Source organism: Phodopus roborovskii, unplaced genomic scaffold (genome assembly GCF_943737965.1).
Source record: "Phodopus roborovskii unplaced genomic scaffold, PHOROB, whole genome shotgun sequence".
Classification (NCBI taxonomy): domain Eukaryota; kingdom Metazoa; phylum Chordata; class Mammalia; order Rodentia; family Cricetidae; genus Phodopus; species Phodopus roborovskii.
Window position 1 is genome coordinate 20,600,645 of NW_026125444.1, and position 23,576 is coordinate 20,624,220.

At 48.8% G+C, this 23,576-nt stretch overlaps 1 protein-coding gene across 1 annotated transcript in view; it reads right to left on the bottom strand.

Moving 5' to 3' along the window:
• Positions 1-4,574: 4,574 nt before the first annotated feature.
• The window catches only part of Slc13a4 (solute carrier family 13 member 4), a 32,670-nt gene continuing 13,668 nt past the window's right edge, over positions 4,575-23,576 (bottom strand). The window contains exons 3-16 of the mRNA XM_051175897.1: positions 22,998-23,134; positions 21,091-21,263; positions 20,637-20,691; positions 18,383-18,422; positions 17,371-17,451; positions 13,808-13,995; positions 12,994-13,113; positions 11,856-11,957; positions 10,377-10,478; positions 9,583-9,680; positions 9,252-9,376; positions 7,001-7,162; positions 5,918-6,055; positions 4,575-4,949 (exon numbers count right to left, since the gene is read on the bottom strand). Of these exons, the coding sequence (XP_051031854.1) occupies positions 4,812-4,949; positions 5,918-6,055; positions 7,001-7,162; positions 9,252-9,376; positions 9,583-9,680; positions 10,377-10,478; positions 11,856-11,957; positions 12,994-13,113; positions 13,808-13,995; positions 17,371-17,451; positions 18,383-18,422; positions 20,637-20,691; positions 21,091-21,263; positions 22,998-23,134 (1,659 nt within the window). The 3' untranslated portion in view covers positions 4,575-4,811. The remainder of the gene's footprint in view (positions 4,950-5,917; positions 6,056-7,000; positions 7,163-9,251; positions 9,377-9,582; positions 9,681-10,376; positions 10,479-11,855; positions 11,958-12,993; positions 13,114-13,807; positions 13,996-17,370; positions 17,452-18,382; positions 18,423-20,636; positions 20,692-21,090; positions 21,264-22,997; positions 23,135-23,576) is intronic.

Consider the following 23,576-nt stretch of genomic DNA (forward strand, 5'->3'; position numbering starts at 1 on the left):
ATTATTAGGTCTTTGTGTAAAGAAAGACTTATTCGTGTTGATTTTTTAAAAGACTTATTCATTTGATGTCTATGAATGCCCTATCTGCATATATGACTATTTTCAGAAGAAGGCATCAGATCCCACTATAGATGGCTAAGTCACCATGTGGTTGCTGGGAATTGAACTCCTCACCTCTGGAAGAGCAGCCAGTGCTTTTAACTGCTGGGCCATCTCTCCAGTCCCTAGTCATACTATTTTTAAGTGTGTGTGTGTGTGTGTGTGTGTGTGTGTGTGTGTGTGTGTGTGTGCATGTGGGTATGTTCGTGCGAGTGTAGGTACCCTGAGGAGACCAGAAGGTCCGATCCCATTCAGCTAGACTTACAGATGGTTGTGAGCCGCCTGATGTGGTGCTGGGAAATGAGCTCCCTTTCTCTGAACGAGCAGCCAGTACTCTTAACCGCTGAGCCATCTCTCCAGTCCCATGGTCTTCGTACATTATATTATGTAGTCAAACTCTTGGGGACTGAGGGCTTCCCTCTAGAGTGACACTTACTGTACCGATAGGGTTGTTTTTATAAGGGCAACTACCTTAATTTTCAGCTTTACCATAGAAATCAGCACATAGTAAACATAGGCTAGTGGTGTTTGCTATTCAGGTACAGTCTCCTGGTTTTTTGCTGTTTATTTCCTGGTCCTGGAGATCAGACTCATGACCTTGCACATGCTGGGTAAGTATTCTGCTGCAGAGTCATATCCCCAGCCCTGGGCTTTCTGCTCCATAGCACTGAAAGGTAGCTCAACTCTTGGGCAAGACATTTGCCAATGGCATAAGTCTTAGGAGAGTCTGTAACTATTGTGAGTTGTTGGGGGCAGGGATAGAAATTGATATGTGTGGGTTGTGATTGTGAAGAGCCATCACCAAGACATGGCCTCCATTTAAAAACATACTTGACAATTCTGTGGCTATATTGTAAGAAAATACTGCTTTGAGTGACTGTAAGAGACTTACTCAAAATACTACCACAGCTCCTCTGACACGTGAAATAGAAGACTTCAGGATTATTGGAATTATTTTATGTATGTATGTATTTTGTTTCTTGAGACAGGGTTTCTCTGTATAGCCCTGACTGATCTGCACCAGGCTGGCCTCAGACTCGGAGATCCATCTGCCTCCTGAGTGCTGGAATTAAATGTATGTGCCAAGCTGGGTGGTGGTGGCAGCTAATCTGGGCAGTAGTGCACACCTTTAATCTCAGCACTCGGGAGGGAGAGGCAGAGGGGATCTCTTGAGTTTGAGGCCAGTCTGGTCTACAGAGTGCATTCCAGTATAGCAAAGACTACACACACAGAAACCCTGTCTCAAAAAAGAAAAAAGAAAAAAATGTACCATCACTTCCTGGCATGATTATTGGAAATTAAATAACTACACTAAACTTGAAAGACATATCTTTAACTATAAACCTAAGGGAAAAAGCCACCTAATGTTTAATATTCTCAAAGGGTGACCTTTTGTGAGCCATCGAGATGGCATCTTCTGAGTTGGTTTATGGAGTTAAGCAGATAGCTGGTATAAAGGAGAAATCTCATTTTCTATAACTTCCTCAATTTTTATTCCCTCAGCTACAGAGAAAAGAGATGTGGCTTTCCTCATTATCTGTCCTACTGGCCGTGGTGCCCACGTCCACGTATGTAATGTTTTCATTTCCACCAGGCTATTCACGCCCTAGATTCTGTGCTGGTGTCTGTCTTTCTGTTGAGGTCTCCCACGTTTTAAACATTACTCTAAAGGTTGGTTCTCCTTGTGAAACAACACTGTGCTGTACTGTGGCAGTGAAGCCTTTCTTCAGCTCCCAGCCTTGGGCTGGCTCCCAGCGCCTGCCAGTAAGTTCTTTTTCCCTGCTCTTAGAGCCTTGCCTTATGGATGGGAACAAGGCAGTGAATGGAAAATATTTTAAGACCTTGCTTGTTCTTTACGGGGAGTTTGTGGTGCTTAGGATTTCAGGGGTTCAGTATATACTTGTCCTGAGTCTGGTTGCAACATACTCTGTCAAGTAAGAAAGGACATGACAGATGGCAGGTTTTTTTTTTCTCTCTCTCTTTTTTAAATTAGGTGCAGTATGAGCAAACCTGAAGGATTTTATGGAAAGAGCCCAGGGTGGAGCCTTTCCTGAATCACTGCCACGGTGGCAGGGCAGTGGGAAAGATGTGGTGTGTCGCCTCATGAACAGATGCACAGCAGTAGGACGGAAGTGCAGTGAAACAGTATTCGTTTAGAGAGCTTCAGCCAAGCGTCCTGCAGCACTGACTGGTTCTGGTGTTTAGAGACACTAACAGTAGAGTGTCTGCATGTGAAACTAACCGTGCTGCTTTTGGTATTCACAGGGGACTGGTTCCAGGCCCCCTGTAAACAGCAAGGTCTAAGATGCTCTAGTCCCTTGTGTATAGTGGTGTACATCTGTGTATAGCTGACACATATCGTCCATGGGAGGAGAAGCGGCAGTTTTTAAAAACCATGACGATGGGTGTAAGTCTTTGAGACATGTAAATACTAAATGTTGCTGTGTTCTAGTAACACTCTGGCCAAACGCAGCCTGTGATGGGTTACAGCCCATCATCAAGAAGACCCGGGAGCTCAAGGTAGGAACCCAGAGGCAGAAACTGAAGCAGAGGCCAAGGAGGAGCGATGCTTACTGCCTTGCCTCCCGTGGCTTGCTCGGCTGCCTTCCACAGCGCAGCTAGACCTACCTGTCCAGGGATGGCACAGGCTACGGAGGTTAGGTCCTCCTACACCCACACCAATTAGCAATTAAGAAAATAGCGCATAGGCATGCCCACCGCCAATCTGATGGGGACGGTTAGTCAGCTGGAGTTGCCTCTTCGCACATGTGTCAAGTCGATCACCGAAGGTAGCTGTGACATGGATGACTTAAAGGGACTTCAGAGGCAGCATTTGAGCAAACTTGGTACGCAGCTTACAAGAATAAGATGCAGCCATGCTTAATATCCTCAGCGCTGTTTCATTAGCTGGAAGATGAGCTGGTGGAAGAGGATTGTGTTTCCACAAATACTGTGACAGTAGAAAATAAAAACCAAGCCCTAGCATGAGAAGGGCTGAGGTGAAGTAAGTGCTTTTAGAGACCGGAAGACAGCTATGTCTCCTGCTCCTGCCGCTCCATTGTCAAGGAAGGCGGGCAGGTTTGGCCGAGTCTGGGTTCTGAGCACAGCCCCATCAGACGGTGATGCCCGTGGCTGCTGCTGTGGGAGGTGCAATTGCTTTCCCCAGGAAGACTCGGGTCACTGAAGGTGGCCAGTAATTTACTTGAGCCTGTTCTTTTGTTCCCCCTGAGTGTATTACCTATACTTTTTTTACTTAACCCACGAGTTCCTACTGTGATAAGCCATCCAGACATAGGAAAAACACCCCAGCTCAAGTCACTTCAAAGCAGATTGCATCGGGACATGGCATTGAGTATGGACTTGTGAAGTCGTCACTGTTGTGATTGGCAGTGGTAATTAGTAAGGCAGGAGTAAGTGGTCATTCCTGGTTAAACCTGGCTGGTCACATTCTATGGAGCCTGGAGGCGTTGACTGGCACACCAGGGACTTCAGAACTCAGGCTCGTGGTAAGCTAAAGGTGCGTTTTAACAGATAAATTGTCAAAAGAAACTGTATGCCATCAGCAGTAAACTTAAATCAGTTACAACAGAGTAGTTACTGCAGGAGCCTCCTCTTTTCTAAGATACTTAACAAGCAACTGAGAGGGAAGTCAGAAGCATAGAATGTCAGCAGCAGAAGGGATGGAGATCTCCAGCGAGCCACCCAACAAGGGCATCTGATGGGGAAATGGCGCTATCCTCCAGCGGGAGGAGGAGTAGGCCTTGCTTTGCAGTGATTTTTTTTTTTTTCATCAGAAACGTTTATTAAGCAGTTAGAGTTTAATACATTGTAAAGAATCCAAGACATACCTTCCCCTCAAAGGGCTCAGGGATGCATAGGAAGGATTGGCAGGGCCTGTGGGCACTACTTAAGACTTGATGTTCTCAGAAACAAGCTGGTCATTAAATGGAGAAGCAAGTGTATATCAGTAATACTGTGGTCTTAACTGGAGTTCTGTCTGCCTAGTCAGACAGGTATGAACCTTTGTCCTCCCTCACCACCCTCACAAAGCAATAGCATTCCCAGTTAATGACTGCGCATGGAGATTGGGATCCCACAGTGCGCTCGCTCTCTCTCTCTCTTAACCACCTCTTTCTCTGGATGGAATAAGGCCAGCTCTTTCTAAAGAGAATATTATTTCTTTACAGCAGTTTGGTGCCAAGGTAAAAGGGAACCACTAAAGAGAGAGATACTTAAGGCAAATAAAAAGGAGCAAAGTACGGATTGCCACAAAGAGGGCCTCCCAGGGGTTTCCTTTTTCTAGAACACTAGGTAAGGCTTTCTCCCAGAAGAGGGCTCACAGATCCCGTGTCCTGTGTAGGCAGAGTGTCTGCTATTTCCGCTTCCTAGGAAGGTTTGACAGGGAGCATAAAGCCAGGTGGGGCCAGTCAGTTTGTGAGGCTGGCTGTCCTGGGGGAACTAAGGCTTGCGGGGGGGTTCTGGTCTTCAGGAAGAGTTAAGGCTGGACACAGGGAGAGAGCAGCTGTAGGCTTTCATCAGAGTGGTGCTAAGGGAAGCAGGCAGGCTGGGAAGGGAACACACCCAGCACTCCTGGTGGCAGGTGGAGGAGTCTGGTGGCGGGGATGTCCTCCGTATGGGTCTGGGCTGTGTGCTCCTGTGGTTTTGTTTGCCCGTGGCTCAGCTCTGGCTCTGCTAATAACTGTCCACCTGCGTTAGGTCTGATCGGTGATGTTGCTGACCTTAGCCCAGGCTGGGAAAGTGTCCAAGTGGAAGAGGCTAACTCCCCAAGTATTGATGGCCACCATCACTATCACCAGGCCGATGACATTGACTCCTAGGCCAGCTTTCACCTGTGGGACAAAAGCCAGAAAACCCTGGTCATTCCGAGTCAACAGTAGCCAGATTGCCCCACGGGGAGCCTTTCCTAGGCCAGCCCTTCCTAGGCTGGGCCTTAGCCTTGATCCCATGCTGTTCTGATTCCTCCCAGTGGCTGCCTGGGCGACTCCAGGTCTCTACCTCATCAAGTCACACCCATCTGTGGAAGGACTGGAAAGCTACGGGGAGGGGGCTGCAGGGGGGATGGGAGAGAGTGACATGAATCAGCTTCCTGCCTATAGAAGTAGAGGCCTAGGAGGTCTATGAGCTACCTGGGAAGCCAGATCTGAAGGATGTTGTGATTTGTGTAACAAAATGATGGGGAAATACATTAAACATAAGCAGACCTCTGCTGTTGTGTGTAGCCACTGAGGAAAAGTTTCACCTCAGCAAGGGTGATGGGACCCTGCTTCAGACCGTTGGGCCTCAGTGGTTTGTATTAGTTTGTTTACTATCTCCTTGCCTGCAGTCAGCTTTGACGATTAAGATCAGCTGTAATTATAGGCCTAGAGTGGAATGTGGGCATGCCCAGCACTAATGGCAGACACAGCTAGAAACCAGAATCTGGAGTGGGGGCTTTTTCCTTTGGATGGCTGCTTCAGGGCTTCCTCGCTTGGGTGAGAACTGAACAGAAGGATGCTGTTCTCACAAGATACCTCTCACCAAGGTTCAGACAGTTTCTCATACTCCATGGTCCATGCATGAATCAGCACATGTCCAGGGAAGGCTTGTGCAAGCTCACGCCTTCTGGAACAAGCCCACAGCCTGTGCCCTCTCCCTGTGCCAGCATTTTTCCAGATGAGTATTAGGGAAAGCCCATTGCTATTTCTGGAGCTTGCAGGCCAACCAACCAAGAACCTTTCTACAGGAGTCATTCTTTCCACACAGCGAGCCATCCCTGCCCGGATGGGACAGGGCCTGGCAGAGGGCACCCACAGCTCACCATGTCTTTGATCTGGCAGTGTCCGTAGCTGAAGACGATGGCATTGGGGGGGTTGCCCACCGGCAACATCACAGCAAAGGAGATGGACATGGTGACTGGGACCAGCGTGTATAGTGGGTTGATGTGCAGCGTCTCAGACTAGAATAGGAAAGCCACAGTGATGTTAACCCTGAGGAGAGGGTGGCATGGAACGTGCTCTAATGATGGCTTGGTGTTGGATGCCATGTTAGTCCCCCTCCCTCTGGGCATGCGGTGCCTCTGCCCACAGGGCTGAAACTCTGAGGCAGTTCCAAGGATGGATGTCTGAGCTTTGAGGGGGAGGGGACATCTTAGTGAAGAGGTTCTTGAAATTCACTCTTTACTAAGAAATCCCTTCTTTAAAAAAAAAAAAATCCTACAAATAAAAGGCTTTAATTGAATCAAGAATCCCTCACCCTTGGGACTCTCCCATCCTGGAAGATAGTTTAGTCGCTCTCTGTTTGGGATTTGAACCCATGGCCTTGCTTTCAATATATTGGTGTTTTAAGAATTGGTCTTGAAGGGCATTGTGGCACATGTATTTAGTTCCGGCACTCCTCCAGTACTGGAAGGCAGAGGCAGATACGGACATCTGAGCAGAGAGCAGAGTAGCCATGAGAGCTGGCATCCCATGGAAGGAACATGCCCGGCATTTCCTGGTGCAGCATTCCATCGGGTGCATTACTCAGGGGACTTCAGAACTTGTTCCACTCATGACAAACTGGTCTGAGGCCATGGAGTTATTGGAGGCAGTGCCTGTTCAAGCTATGGTCTTGTATGTTTGTTTTCCTGAGATGGCTTTATTATGCAGCCCATGCTAATCTCAAATTAATTCTGCTTTATTTTTTGAAAAGCGTTTCTAAACAATTGATACATTAATGTATAATTTTATTTTACTAATTGCCATTTGAAAAAAAAATCACTGCTTAAACTATGTATTGAACACCAACTACTGAAGTGGTGGGTACTGAGAGAGGAATGACTATGGAAACTGTCCCCTGGGCCAGGCTGGACACTGAAGCCCTGGGGCACATGTCTGGCCATCTAGGAGTCTCATCTACTCACCAGGGTACACAGGATGGGCAGGAAGATGGTGATGGTAGCTGGATTGCTGACAAACTCTGTGACGATGGACACCAGGACACATGCCAGCAGAGTGATAGCCCATGGTGGGAAGCTGCTCAGGGACAACATCTGGTGTCCAATCCACGTGGAGAGGCCAGAGCTCTGTGGGAGGAGGGAGGAAAGGAGTTAAAGCATTCTCCAGAGGGAGCTTGTAGACTGAGGGGTCTACTGCTGCCCGCGAGGGGTACCAGGCCTCATTCCATCTGTCTGCCCTCACCAGAGCCCACAATGAGTTTATGAGTAGGTTAATTTTATAGCTCAGGCATGTGTCAAGATTGGACAACATTCTGTCTTTGGGTTTCCTGGTCATGGGGCATTAGAGCTGCCCACCTTAGCCACAAGATCCTCTTCTAAGCAGAGTTACGGGTCTCTACCCCGCCCCCCCCCCAGCTTTGCACGTTAAGGTTACTCTCAACCTTTTCCACCCTCTGACAACCTCACTCTGTGCAGCTCCCTTGCATGGAGAGGGCTATCCCTCCTCTCCTGAAAAACAGCTGGCGGCATTGAGTTTCTGTATTAAAACACCCTAGGTCGCCATATGCATTTTCTTCTTTCTCTTTTCTGTGGTTACATGCTTAAACTGCTTAGAGTATGCTAGAGACTGCAAAGGTGATACAGAAATGGAGAGTAGGGCTGGAGACACGGCTTAATGGTTAAGAGCACTGGCTGCTCTTCTAGAGGATGCAGGTTCAATTCCCAGCACCCACGTGGCAACTCACAACTGTCTGTAACTCCAGTTCCACAGGATCTGACACCCTCACACAGGTAAGGGAGACACCGACACACATAAAAAATAAAAATAAATCTTAAAGAAATGGAGAGTGGGCAGGAAGCAAGGGGCATCAGGCTTAAAAACCGTGCACCACATGGTGGCTGACGTCATCAAGAGCTCATGGGTCTCCTGGGAGCTCTCAGCACATCATGGCACGCTCACAGACAACTGCAGGCTGTGCATCAGGGAAACAACAGCGCTAGCTAATATAATTAACCAACAGACTGATTTAAATACAGCCGAGGAAGCCTCCAGTGAGCCCTGAGGCCAGGAAGTGCAGCCTCTGAGAGTGGTTGACGGAGCTAGGGAGTTTTAGCTGCGGAAACATCCAAGAGAACCTATTTATTACAATAGTAACTATTACCTGGAATTCCGGAAAACAGGGCCTGAACCAGCAGTGACGAAACACGAAGAATAAATAAAGAACAGCTTGGCTGGCAATGAGGGACTATTCTCTGGGTAGGGAGGACCCCATCAGTGGAGGTGTACAAAGAGGTGTGTTCTGGAGGGAAAACTCACTGGGTAGTGCCCCCTGAGGTGCCTCCCCATATAGGAGTCTGGCCGGCTGCCAATGGTGAGGTAATATTGAGGCCCAAAGGGAGTGAGTAGGCAAGCGGAAGTGTACCAGGTTGGGGCTGGAGAAAAGGCTCAGCAGTAAAGCACACTAGTTCTTACAGAGGACCTGTCTGTTCCCAGCATCCACAGGGTAGCTCACAACTGACCCTTACTCCAGTTCCTGGGGATCTAGTGTCTTCTGAACTCGGGCACACATACAACGTGCACACACACACACACACACACACACACACAACGCAGAAACACTCAAACACATTAAATCAATTTTAAGACTGAAAGTATATTAAGTTTGGGGCAGGTTAGAGTATGTAGCCATGGTGGAGGGATAAGCAGTCCGAACCTCAGTCTGATTTATTCACAGGGTTCTTTTCTTCATAGGGAGAGCCTCAATTATTTCTCACCAGCCTCACTTAAAAGATCCCATGCTGAGTGTTCCCAACCAGCAAGCCAAACAGACTTATATCAGCGTCAGCTAAGATTCCCTGGGACGCTCAGTCTAGGTGTATAGATGGACAGAAGGACAACCTACTGAGTTGTCATGTGGGGGTCTTCGCAACCCACCTCATGTCAGCGGTATGAGACCCAGAAAGGAGATGCCTATACAATTCCCAATTCTTTTGCTTGTAACAGCATGGGGCCTGCAAAAGAAGGTGTCTATGTCTGTGCTGACTTGTGGCACCAACTAAAATGGCCCGGGAGGAAACAGCATCTGTTCTGTTGGGTTGCCATCAGTGACCATCATGCTCTTCTTCGGTAACTTCTAATCTCTCCTTCAGGGTTGTAATGGACTCCTTGGGAAGCTTCTGGACCAATATTTGACCAAGAAGAAAACTGAATTGTTACCTTGCTGCCAGAAGCCAGGGCATAGCCTCCTCCCACGAGGATGACAATCTCCCAGGGCATAGTTTTCTGGAAGTCCTTCCATGTGATGATGGGCTCTATCCCCTGGGTGGGCTCCTGGCTTGCTTCTGGATCACAGATAGGAAGAAAGGGAGGCAGGTGAGACCCTGGAGGGATGAATTGTGATGAAGGGCCTACCTAATGCATAAATGGCAGGGGTTGGGGGCTAGCTAGCTGGGTTGGAGTCAGAAGGCCCTTGGAAAGTCACTGAAAATTGTGACTTGATAGTCTCTGACCAAAGCCACCCCCGACTGTGTCCCTTGGTCTTCCTCACCATCACTCTTCTTGACAAAGCAGGGCTTCTTCGCTGGAATGAGGAAAAGCAGGAAGCCAAGGAACACAGAGACCGTGGCATCAGTGCGGTAGCCTTTCCTAGCAAAGAGATACATGGACAGGAAGAAGGGGAGAGTCAGGAACTCTGGAGAGCAGCACAAGTCTCAGGACAGGCTGTGGGAACACAGCACCTCCTCGCAGGACATCATCCAGCAGTGACACAAGCCTGACTTCTGCCAGTTGTTGGGCTGTGCTGTGGTGGATTCATGGGCAGGGTTAACGCCTGGAGACAGTGTCCCTAAGGGAGGTGTCTCAGTGCCAAGTGACAGCCAGGGAGTCCTTAGGTTTAGGCATGATCGGAGGAGCCTCTCTCCTGTGAGGCCCACACCTCAATGCTGGTGCCGGGAGAGCTTGTGAATCCACAGTGGTGGCCTGGGAACCTGTGTGTACCTTGCCTGATGGCTTCTTCCTTCACAGGACTCTGAGGTCAGTCTCATTATAGCTACTCCTCTATAGATGCTTTCCCCTTCAACGCTCTTAGCATCCTAGGAGATAGGCAAGGCTCTAAGTGCTTCTGTGAGGTGACTAAGGTCACACAGCAGGCAAATGGTGGCCCCTGGTTCCAACCCCAGACAGGGCCTCCTAACACTGTGCTTCCTTCCGGGCTCCATACTGCCACGTTCCTAGAAAGAATGGCTTTCTCAAGGGCTACTTGCTGCCAGAGTTTGTGTGATACATGGTTGCAGCTTGAGGGATGAGAGGGGATGGGGTTCAGGAGGAAACAGTGTCGCTTACTTTTCAAAGAAAGAATCCCAGCCAGGGACGAAGCCGGGCTCACGGGTAAACCACAGCACTGTCATCAGGATGAAGAAAAATGCAGTCACCATTTCAGGGTAGCTGTCAAAGAAAGCAGCAAGACCGCCCTCAGGAGCTGGGAACTTAAGAGCCTTTTCCCACGGCTTCTGGAAGCTCCTATTCAGAGCCCCAACACCGAAGGCATAAAGCACAGTCGCCACATAAATGCTAGAATGGCTGGTAGTGACTTAGGGAAAGAACTGCTGGGGATAGTAGAGACGACAGAAGCCAAGCTTCCTGGAGAAATGTAGGCGGGTAGCAGTGTTACCAATAAAACAGCTTAATCTTAGCCTCTCAGCAGAGCTCCCTACAGCGACTGCCTTTAGGCCCTGCTGGAGTGAGTGAGCATGAACTGCTACCTACCTACCAGTGTTTTAGGGCAGTTTACCATATACCTTAGGAGCTTTAGTTTTGGTTCACCCGAGACAATAACTGGCAATGCGCAGCGAGTTATTAACCATGGCAAAGGGAAGACAGGGTTTCAGTGACAATGTGTTCACTTTGGTATTATTGTTCAAATGAGATCCATCTAGTAACAGTCACGTTGCCATGTCAGAATGAATGACAGAGGGACATGATCAGAGCGCAAAAATGAAAATAGTGTGTACTACCGTGCTCAGTGTGAATCTTATACAGATATATACATTAGAAGTGTATATATACACACACGTATGTACATGCATATCCTGTGGTACTGACGCTTGAGCCCAGGGCTCTTTGTGTGCTCAGAAGGTGCTGAGTTAACCTCCCCAGCTTCCTCTGACTTTAATTTGAAATAATCTAAGTTGTCCACCCTGGTCTTGAACTTATCTTCCTGCCTCAGCCTCTGTAGTTAATTGGGACCATAAACTTAGCTTAATCATGTAATTTACACACACACACACACACAATGGAAAGGAATATATTATGCTAACAGTTAACACTAGGGTACAAGCCCATTTTATTTATTTATTTATTCATTCATTCATTCATTCATTCATTTATTCATTCATTCAAGACAGGGTTTCTCTGTGTAACAGCTCTGGCTGTTCTGGAACTCGCTCTATAGACCAGGCTGGCCTCGAACTCACAGAGATCCTCCTGCCACTGCCTCGGCCTCCTGAGTGCTGGGATCAAAGGTGTTCCCATATTTGACAAATGTAAAGATCCCTGGCTTTTCAAGGAGTCTAGCATGTTCTGTGAGTGGCTGTGCTTTCTTTCCGTTGGTTTTTCTCCATCTGTTCTACTAGATACTCCCTCGCATACCTTGGACTCTGAAGACAGAAGAGGGTAGCCACTGAAATCTGGGCCAGCATGGCTCTGATGTTAAATAGCACCTTCTGAATGCTTGGGTTTGGAATTCTAGAAAATTCTGCTAATGTGGGGGACTGTCAGGAGCAAGGCTGCTGGCTCCCTTCACTGTTGCACTGGGGCTCTTACCTAATGTCTCCCAGCTTTTCGTACTCCTCCCGGATCCTCTTCTCTGACAGCTCTTCCCTTTTGGTCTTCTTCTTCTTGCTCAGAGAACAGGTCTCTTTAAAGCTAGGAAGGGAGAGCGAGCGCAAAAGTAACATACGCTTGTGAGGTCAGAAATACCGCTGTTCTCCTGCTGTGATCCTCTCCACGCACACATTGTGGCACCCTGCTTCTGTCTGCACAGCTTCTGTCTGCCTATTTCCCCAGCCCCTCTCAGACCTTCCCCAGGCCTTGTCTATTTCCATCTGGATGTGGTTGGGGTGTATCAGTGTGGGATTACGTCTTACAGCTGGGTACGTATGTCTAGTTGCTTCCACACAACCGTCTTGCGAATGAGTAGAGTCAGAGTGTTGGGGGGGGGTGTTCACATGCATGCAAGTGTGTGTGCACACATGCTTATTTGTCTAGAGACAAGGTTTGCCTGGGGTAAGAGTAGGTGCTAGCTTTATATGACAACATTGTCTTGTTGTATACAGCCTTCGTTGGATTGACAGTAAGTTGAGTAAAAAAACATTCCTTGGCCAAAAGAGTGTTGGGTTCCATAGGTGATTTACTAACAAAACACCACATGCATTTTCCTCTTTTGCACTTGAGGTTGATCAAATTTAGAGTAGACTGATGGTTATTAAGAAAAGCCTTACTAAGCAGCTTATTTTTAGAAATAATAACACAAGGGTCATGGCCAACTTGTCATTTTGAGAGATCTGAGCACATTCCAAACAAACTTCTAAACAGAAATCTCCCCTGTCTATAGAATTAAAGCCAGGGCAGCTTTACTTAGAAGCATGTTTCTAAGAGTGGTCGAGGTTACAGTCTGATTTGAGGGCAATGGAACTATATCACTTTCCAGGCTTTCTGAAGACCACACCAGTCTGAAAGCCAACTGGTTGGAATTAAGAACATCTCAGAGAGAGAGAAGTGCAGAGTTCATGAAATCTTCGAGTCTCTGGAAGACACAATGTTCAGCTCCTAGTCACACCCCCTACATCCCCAGAACACAGGCTGCCGTGCCTGAGCCTGCCCACTTGGAGCAGAACCTTCCTGCTTGAATCACAGGCTTTGGGAGAACCTTGGTACTTGCCAGCAGGGTCCTGGCACTCACTTGCAGCCCAGGAAGAGCCAGTGCATCCAGAACCAGCTGACCACCAGCATGATGAGTGAGATGGGGAAGCTGAAGAGGAACCAGGTTCCGAAGTTCACCACCTCTGCTGCTGGATACTGGCTGGAGGGTAAAGAGCAGGGCAGGGGTAAAGAAGGGATGCTATTTCCACATGGTATTTGGGAGTGATAGCCAAGAGCTCCTTCAGAGACACACAGCAGGGCCAAGGGCAGGGGAAGCTACAGTAACGTTTGATCAGACATTATCTAGACCTCTACAGACTCAATTTCACTCCTCTTCTCCCTCCCGAGACCACAAGGACTTCCGTCCCCAGGTCCCCCATTCCAGGTTGCTCATTCAGAATGAGTTTTCAAAACTGTAACCCTGACCTCCTCACCCTTACTTCAAATTCCTTGAGGGCTTCTCATGGCCTTCCTGGTGCAGTCCAAGCTCTCCTCTCCACGGGTCTTGCCAGATCTTTGGCATCTGTCCCTTTCCCTCCCTGGCCCCCTGGCCCTGTCATTTCTCTCCCGCCTTGGAGCCCTCACACCCCTTCCAAGGTTTTTGGAAAGTTTCCTCCTTAGTTCCCCTGCCTCATCATCCAGAGGCTCCCAGCGCCACCAACCTCCCTGCAGGGGGCCTCATTGCGCCGTCCTCTCTGAGGGCGGAAGAGCTCCCTGAGCAGAATCCTCAACTGCCACAGCAGCTACTCTGCTCTGACTCCTGCTACGCCCCTGGCACCTAGTCCCGCTCTGGCCCAGCCACCGATAGAGGGCGCTTGCTTAGAACTTGCTGACGGAGTAGATCAATTACTTACTTGTTGAAATGCTCTAGGAAAATAAGGCTGGTGGATGTGCCAATAATGGTGGTCAGGCCGCCAATGGTAGCGGCGTAGGATATGCTCAGAGAAAGGCACTTGCAGATCATTTGGTCGTGATGGGATCTGTACTTCCTCCTGTTCGGTTCCTGGTTCTTGGAGCTGGGGGTCAGGACTCCCGGCTTTTCCTACCAAAGGAAAATCAATGAATCTCCACAGTCAGCTTGGGCTGTGCAGGATGCAAGGCCAGAGAGGCAGGAGACACAGTGGTTGAGCAGACAGGTGTCGAGTTTTAGCATCAGATAGATAAACCTGTTTCTCCTGTGCTGGCTCAGCCCTGCTTCTGAGTTTCAGTTTCTTCTGCAAAATCATATCCTCTGCCACATGACTGTGAAGGTGAAGGAGCTAATATATGCAAGACATGTGGATTACTTCCTGTCCTTCACTTAAGAATGGGTGGCACTGGGGATGGACAGGTGGCACTTCCTGCTTTTCCAGAGGACCTGGGTTTGGTTCCCAGCACACACATTGGTGGCTCACAACCACCAGTAACTCTGGTTTAAGGAGATCTGATGCCCTCTTCCAGCCCCTGAGGGCAACAAACATGCGTACGGTCCACATCTATACATGTAGACACTCACACATACACATGAAACTAAATCTTGTAAAGATGATAAACTATTATGATTTCCCCCCCCCTCTTTTGGTTACAGGTTCTGAACAAACCCCTGTTGGCTTCAAACTTATGTTGCTGAGGTTATCTTGAACATCTCATCCTCCTCCCTCTACCTCCCAAGTGCTAGCATTATAGGTACACTGTGGATTGTACTCATTGTTAATAAAAAAAAAATTAAAAAATAACCTGATTGGCCAATAGCAGGGCAAGAAGAGATTGGACAAGATGCAGAGAGATGATGGGAAGGGTAAAGGCAGAGTCAGGGAGACAGAAGAGATGCCAGCCAGCCAAGCGCTGATCAAGCAGGATGGGTAAAAAGTGAGGGAACAAGCCATGAACCATGTGGCAAATCATAAATAGAAATATGGGTTAATTTAAGTGTAAGTGTTAGCTAGTAACAAGCTTGAGCTATTGACCGAGCAGTCATAATTCATATTCAGCCTCTGAGTCAGTTATTTGGGACCGGGCAGTTGGGACCTGAAACACCCATTTACATAGGTATGTGGCACCCACCACTCCTGGCTTATTATGATTTTTGGTGTTATTGATGTTATTAATATGGATAGCACAGTTTATTTTTCACTTGAACTCCAGTAACACTCCACTTTGCACTTAAGTCAACAGTAGACGGTTATTATTTTGATTAAAAATGTTTATTTAATATGTTTATTTATTTAATGTGTTTGAATGTATATATGTGCACCATGGGTGTGCAGTACCCGGGGAAGCAAGAAGAGGTAATCAGATCCCCTGGAGTTGTTAGAGGCAGTTGTGAGCCAACATGTGGTTGTTGGGAAATGAACCCAGGTCCTCTGCAAAGCAGGAAGTGTTTTTCATTGCTGAGCCATCTCTCCAGCCCCAGGATGGTTATTGTTATGTGGAGGTGGCATGACAGTCCCAGTGGGGAGAAGTACTGGAATTAAGCTTGGGATGGGGGTGCGGTTCAGTGGCAGACACTTACTTACTACGAGCAAGGCCTTGGGTTTGCCACCTAATACTGCACAACGAAGTCAAATGACCTTCCAGTTAAAGAAGAGCCTAGCCTTCATGAGGAGAACATGACACACATGCTCCCCCTCCCTGACTCACTCTTTGCTCTCTCTGGCATGTTTGCCTTTCCTTGGCATGGCCTTCTCAGGCTTACTTGGCCCAGTTCGAGTATGGACTAAAGAAGCAGGTCCTCCCCCCCCATTCCTTCTAGGCTGGGTCTTCTCACTCTCTCACTAATTCTTTTCATTTTTAAAGATTTTTTTTTTTGACCCATGGTCTCGATTAGTCCAGTGTGGCCTCAAAAATCATTGTGCAGCTAAACTTGGTCTTAAATGCCTCATCTCGTTGCCTCTACCTCCCAAGTGCTGGAACTACGGGCGGGTACTACCATGCCTGGCTGTACAGACTTGGAGAAGCCTGGTGCAAACATCAGCAGGTCAAATAATAAGAAAACTGAATTTTAGAAGAGGGCATGCTAAGGACCATGTTTCTCATGGCTGTTAACTATTGTCCATCTTCTGAAGGCCAGAGTAAGGCTTGGATACTCCCAGCCACTGAAAGATCCACTGCTGGCTTGAGTCGGAAAGGACCACTTTGATTCTCTGACCCAAGGGTTTCCCATGGCCTTTTCTTCTAATGGAATTTATACTGAACCCGAGTGCATGAACTAACAGCCACTTTAACCTGGCTTCTGTTTCGTAGCAGTAAGTCTACCAGGGGTTTAACCATGGGTGCTCAAGGAGACTGGCTTGGAATGAAGATGCTGTGCTTCCCAGCACCCTGCTCCTGACTCCTGATTCCATCGCTCTACTTCATTTGCAAGAACCAAGTTCAAAACCATTACCCCACTGAGCCAGGACTGTGGAGAAAACGCTTAGCACTGTGTTAGAGCATGTTCATGGAGTAAGCCTGGCATAAGCGGTGGCATTTATTAATGGTGACAGTGAAGGATGTAAAACAACAGAGACTGATGATGGATAGAAAAAAAGTCTGAGATCAAGGGCTACATATAGGTGACCGATGCCTTTTAGGCCATCCTCAGCATCAGTTGAATTTCTGCATTTTGTTTTAGTGTCACAGCAACAGGAAAGACTCATTTGTGCAGGGGAGCAACTGTGCATATCGCCGTAGGACAGTAAGAGCAAAGACTTACGGCAGGAACTGGTAAGACAACTCACTGGGTTAAGGCACTTGTCTCCAATGGACAGAACTCACTCACAAAAGTCCTCTGACTCCCACATTTGTATGATGTGGGATGTCCTCCTGTATGCTGCGAATATGTGTTGCTTTTATTGGGTGATGAAGAAAGCAGTTTTGGCCTATGGCAGGGCAGAATATAACTAGGTGGGATATCCAAACAGAGACATAGAGTGAGAGAAGGCAGAGTCAGGGAGATGCCATGTAGCTGCCGAAGGACTGAGATGTCATAACATTACCAATAAGCCACAGCCAAGTGGTGGCACATAGATTAGTAAAAATGGGTTAATTTAATTGCGAGAGCCAGTCAGTAATATGCCTGAGCCATTGGCCAAACAATGAGAATTAATATTAAGCCTCTGAGTGTTTGTTTAGAACTGGCTGGCAGGAGAGAAACCCCCATTTACATTTGTACCTGCACACATACAATAAATGTAATTTTAAAAATGAAAAAATATTTATAGTGCCCCTGAAGAATCATTTGAACCTTATTCTGCCAACCTTAAGCATTTAGAGTTGAAAAGCCTGTGACCTAAGAAGTGGCTCATCCTGCCTCTTGGTGCTGCCTGGTCCAGTGAGCCCAGATACTTTCATTTCTTAGCACACATACCTGACACATATGCTAATGGCAGCTCAGTACCAATGACATCAGGGCAATACCTTTCGGAGGCCTGAGATGCTTCATATAGGGTTCAGTTACCTGTGACAAATGTTGGCTCTTATGTTGTTGTTGGTTTGCTGTTTTGACAGGTTTGGTGACCATGGGCACACCATTCAGGTTCTGCTGGGACAAAACCATCACACTGTTAGGAAGAAGATATAGTCCAAGTGTCTGGAGAGGTACCACTTGTCCCAGGGCTACCCTAGGATTGCCACTACGGGACTCAGGGACTTTGAAACCTGGGAATCATCACTTTGTCTTTACAGCCAAGACTGGCTTTCGGGGAGTTCAGTAGTGGGTGAAGAGCTCTATCACTTTTTAAAAACCAAATCATTATCAATAATCTGCCACAGTGAATAATCCACCATTTAGGGGCTGGAGAGATGGCTCAGCAGTTAAGAGTATGTACTGCTCTTGCAGAAGTCGTGAGTTCAGTTCCCAGCACCCATGTCGGGTGGCTCACAACCACTTATGATTTCAACTCTAGGGGATCTGGATCCTTCTTCTGGACTTTGCAGGCCTCTGTGCTTACATGCACACATACACACATGCATGGACACATACACTCATATACATAATTAAAATAAATGTTAAAACATGCATAGTTTAATTGGCCAGTTATTCTTGTGAAGAGGTGTAAAACCTTTATGGAGAGAGGGTGAGTCTGAGCAACAGCATACAGGCAAACCTCCTATCCTTAGTATTGAGATTTTGCAAATGGAAACCCAGGGAGAATAAAATCCTGAGCTTGAGCATGTGGCTTTGGTCTGGAGTTTGGTTTCCATTCAAAGGTTAACCTGTATCTTACTTACTTAACTTGTATTGTCTTGTTTAGCTACCCAGGACCCAGAGCTGGGGTTCAGAACCACTCACACCCTTGTCAGAAGCCCCACTGACCCTTCTTGTGTCCAGCCTGGGCAAGCACCTCTCTAGCCTTAATCCACCGAGGCTGCTGGCTTATAGGAAAAGCTACCAGGCATCTTGGTGCCTGAGTTATCTTGAGGAAATTCCGGGTGACGTCAAAGCCCAGAGCGGGGAATGAAAGTCATACCTTGTTCTGCATCAGGGAAGTGAAGTCTGCCGTTGATGTGCTGGAAAAAAAAAAAAAAAAAAAAAAAAAAAAAAAAAAAGCACCAGATCAGGGAACCAGAGTGGAGCAGGTTTGAGGAGGATGCTCTTCCTCGTGGTGCGTGTTTGGCATAAGGGTCTCAACGTTAGACTCAAGTTGTCTAGCCTACAAAGAGGACCCATCTTTCCCTAGCCTTTGCTGACTCCTGAGAGACTCTGAGAGTCCAGGGGCTTGCTTCCTCCCAAGGACGGGCAGCAGCTTCATTTGAAGTGACACCTGTACTTCCCAATAATAGCAGACATTATTGGGAAGTTCTGATTGGGTGCAGGCACTTAAATTTAGGCTTCCTTCTTTATGACACCACCAACCCTCATCAGATCCAGGCCTCCAGCATCTATTTACATCACCACCTCGTACTAGGATGTCAGAGATGGGTGCACATGGGTCTCTTACTGTTTCACTGGAGAATCTGTGCCCTGATGGTACCCTTATTACTCAAGAAGGTCATGGTCTAGAACCGCAATGTGCGACATGCTCATCTGAGGTGCGACTGCAGGAAGGGTAGGCAAGGGCAAAAACAAGGCCGGGAAGACTTTTGCATCAGTGGCTGCATCTCAGGGCGGAGACGGTTGTCTGTACCTGCCGAGTCCCCCGTATTATGGCTTCCCCTGTCTTATCCAGAGGAGGCTGGGAACAATGGGGAGTCCTGGCACACTGAGTTCTTGGTAGCTGTTTATGGTCTGTCTCAGTTGTGCGGACTGGACCGTGGCCCTACCAGCTCTCCTACTATGAAGGCGGATGACAGTGGTGGCACTCACACACAGGACGAGAGTCCTGTGGCCATCAGAACGTCAAGGCTGCGTCGGTAGGAGCAGAAGAAGGGTTACAGTAAAGGGTCTGGAGAATTGCTGCCGTGTGTGTTCCGCTTCCTTCCTAGACTGGCTGAAGAGGGAAGCTAGGATCGCTTCAGAAGGCGGGGGAGGTCTGGCGACATGGAAGATCGCCAAGTACCCTTGTTTCCACCAGCACAGAGGATTCTGGAGGTCTAGGGACAATTGTGCTTCTGTTCTAGACTCTTGGTACTGGTACAGTGTAGTCAGGCCAGGGAGGAGAGTGAGTGTGGTTACAGGAGTAGCCTGTGCGCCCCTGGGCATGACACCATCCTCTCAGGGAGGGGACACGGGCCTAGAAACAGGGCTGAACCATCACCACTGACGGGGGGGGGGAGACCATCAGGCCTGGGTGGTGAAGACCTCAAGGGGGGAGACCGTGGTCCCTGAGGCTCTGTGACCACAAGTTCCAGAGCCAGGCACTGGATCTCAGACTGAACACTAGCCTGGAGCCTGTTTGCTCTGTGGCCTTTCCTGTGTCCCACTCTGGAGGCTGTAGAAGCAGCAGAGCGAGGGGACAGTAGGGGAGGGGACAGGGACAACGGAAGGTCAGTCTCATCCCTCTCTTTCATCTCTGTCTTCTGTAGGCTTAGGCCCAGAGGAAACAGGTGTGGGCTCGGGAAGAGGACAGAAACTTTGGCAAGAGCCTGGGCTAGGCTGCTGAGGGTCCGGAAGTGAGATCCTTCTGCCTCTCTGAAAGGGCCAGAAAAGCCGAGGCGTCTGCCTGAGATATGAACAAAGTCAACAAAGCTACGGGTCATGATGGAAGGCAGCGGTAAGACAAAGATGACATTTCTGCCCCGTCCCCTCTGTCTGTCCAGCTCACTCAGTGTGAGCGCTCCATTTTGTTTTTAATTTAAAAAAATGCAAATTACAAAGACCCGTTGCAAATACAACTTTTAAGTGTGGAACACCATCCTTAAAGGCCACATTTGTGTAGAGACTCTGCAAGGAAGTCAGCTGTTGATAGACTCCACAACACACGAATGCTCAAGAACATGTGTCTCCTTTCCTAGCTTTGCCTTTCTAGAGCATCATACAGCCCACTGCTAGCTGTCTCCTGGTATTCTAAGTGCATCTGTGCAGGTGAAATCGTGCTTGGTAGCCATAGAGCAGCCCCAACATTTACTCAGATTTAACATTTCTTGTCTTTTTATCCCTCCTCATCCCCAAGCGTTCTGAGATTGAGGGAGGCCCCATCAAGATCTTGAGAAGTAGAGCTCATGGATGGGGACAAGATGGTGAGCTTGGTACCACATGTAAAGGAGATGCATTTGGTCCTATCTTTCCCGGCCCCTCCAATGGACCCAAGAGGCTCTGCCTGGGAGGAAGGCAGTCATACTCACTCTTCATTGACAAAGATGAGTTCCACAGAAGTTTGCCTTTTGCTTACATCAACACCTACAGTGGTAAAGAAACACAGGAAGTAAACGCCGAGGCTAGGCTGGACACTACATGGAAGACCAGAGGCTCCGGGCAGGGGCAGAGGTGTAGTAGACGACCTCCTCCCTTTCTCTCTGGTCTGAAGGTACACTGGGGCTGTAGAAGCAGGCAGACCCCAGAGTTTTCCAATAATGCTTGAGCGCCAGGGACAAAGAGAAGGGCAGGGGTACCTGTAAACAAGGTAGGAAGGAAGCATGCACATGGGCAAAGGGTCCTTGGGTTATGACAGCTGGCATGATTAAAGGGGGGGATGAAGATGAGGGGCACCGGCTTGGGCAGTGCCACAGTAGAGACTGGCAGGGAATCCAGGGAGGAGGGCGGAGAATCAAAGGGGAGATGAGCCCCAGTGAACTGTACCCATGAGCTCAGCCTCCTCCGTGCTGGAGTTGCCAGCCACCAGCGGCTCCTCCTCAGCATTGATCAGCTCCTGCAGCACGGCCTCCACGATGGGCATCACCATGGCGGTGGTGGAGGTGTTGGAGAGCCACATGGACAGCATGGTGGTACAGCACATGAAACATAGCAGGAGCCTGGGGACAGGGACAGGTGGGCGGAGCGTTAGCCTGCTGAGTCCCACCCTTGTGACCCACTGGGTGCCAACTCCCAACGCCTTGATTTCAGCACTGGTCCAGCCAATGATTTGCATTTCATGGCTAGTAACCTTGGCCAGGAGAAAAGCCTTTAAAGACGGAAAGGACAGCTTTGGTGGGAAGGTCCCAGGGTACGGACTCGCTGGTTGCTCTTCTTGCTCTGTGGACATTAGGCGGAGCCCTGTGATGCGCCTCTTAGGGACGAGGGGGTTCTTTCGCCACTCCCCGCAGGTCTGTGCAAGTCACCATAGTGATTTGGGAGCAAACAGATGAATGTCTGGCACTCAGTTCTCCCTACTACTTGTCTGAGCATCAGCTAGCTGCAAGGGTGGCCACAAAGCCACAGAAGCGGTCCCTGTCACTGCTTGTGTGCACGTCTCCAGCTGGTCTCCAAAAGAATCTAGCTTGGAGGAACACAGAACAAAAGTAACCTTCAAATTCTTTTCCTTTGACTTTGAAGCTCGGCGCACGCTGTGCCAGTACAGAGCCGGTGCTAGCTGTCATTAGATAAGCCGAAACAAAGATGATTTTGTTTACATTTTAGATGGCTTTGCACAATCTGGGGGCAGCTCATACATGGATTGCGCCCAAGTAGGGCAGAGCCCTGCCGGTGTTTTGTTTGAGCTGACAGCAACATAGTTGGAATGTTTTGCACACCCACTGGTAGCATGCCATACGGGGGGGTAAACTTGCTTGCGTAGTGTGGTAAACGGGGGGGGGGGGGGGGGGAGAAGGGACACACAAACGGGTGCAGGGGCTGGAGATGTGGCTCAGGGCTAGAGTGCTTGCCTAGGGTGAGGACCTGGGTTTGCTTCCCTCACTCCGTCTAGCGCCTTACTCAGTACCGCAAAAGAAACAAAACAAAACTTAACTAAAGCAAAGGAGCCACAAGGTCCCAACACGATGCAAGGAATGCCCCTGTGTGCCTGGGAAGCTGAGTGGGCAGCCGGTTGCTGGGCCTACATGGATTAAGCTGTAGTTAGCAACTCCCTTTGGCAACCTGGGAGACAGGAGCATGCTTAACAGACTAATGCTGAGAACTAATGTTCCATTATTTCCAGTTTGGGCCTCCTGCCGGTGAGGCAGCTTACATAAGACGTAGTGAAAAGTTACGAGCTAGGCGTGGAGAAGGGGAACACCGCAAAACTGTCCACCTTGATGGCATTCTTTGAGGGCGAGAATCTCTCCTTCATTAGCTTTTTGATGGCAGAGGGGAAGGAGAAAGAGCATGCGGACACGGTCAGGCTCGGCACACCCGAGGGATCTGTGGTCCGAAGCAACTCAGGCAGATGGAGAGAGAGGCCCATTATTTCTTAAGGGACAGTGGAAAAGCCACCCAGTTCTTTGTCAAGTGTGCACCCTAACAACCTACAGGACAAAAGTTGGGAAACTATTTCTCTTGGCCTCGCTCTAACAAGGCCCCCCGGGGGCTTGTGTTGCAAACCTGCTGTCCCTCCAGTCCAGGTTGTGAGGAGAATGCCTTAGATTCAGGTGATAGTTGTATCAGGGCTGCTGTTCAAATCTGTGTTCCATGGTTATCGGATCTCTTTCACGGATGCGGGAGGTAAGGGCCCCACCTTCTGATGTCATCTCCCCGTTAGCAGAGGAACTCAGGTACACAGCCTGCTGTGACTCAGGCCACCGTCCCCACCCCACACCCCACACGGGACTCACATGCCCGGCTTGGCTCCCGCCATCAAGACCAAACGTAATGCGATACGCTTGTGCAAATTCCACTTCTCCACGGCCGCCGCCACACAGATGACACCCACCAGCAGCAGGGTGGTGTTCTTGAAGTACTCGGCCGCCACCTGTAGGGAGGTCAGGATGGTTAGCCACCCACCAGGGAGAGGGTCAAGGCCAGTACAGTGCGTTCTGAGATCCAGAGGCTGGAGAAGGAGAAACAGGGAGGCGAGGCTTGCTCAGATAGCTGGTTATTTCCTTCCCTTAGCTTCCTTCAGTTCTGGGCTTTCCCCATGCTGGTCAGACGCTTTCCCACTAACCTCCGCCATTAGCTAAAAGAGCTGGTTATTTAAAAACAGTTACTCCTAAGCACCAGCTGACCTGGGACATCTACCATGTGAAGCTCTTCACAGAGGCTTTTTCATTCCACCCTGCTCCATTTCTCTCCACTATTTTTTTTCTTTTTTGTCCCATGAAAATTTCACCAGTGTTTTTCACAGCGTCGTTCACGTCTGTGACCACCTCCAGGGAGGAAGAGCCCTGTGCTTCTGGTTGACGTAGCTCTTGTCC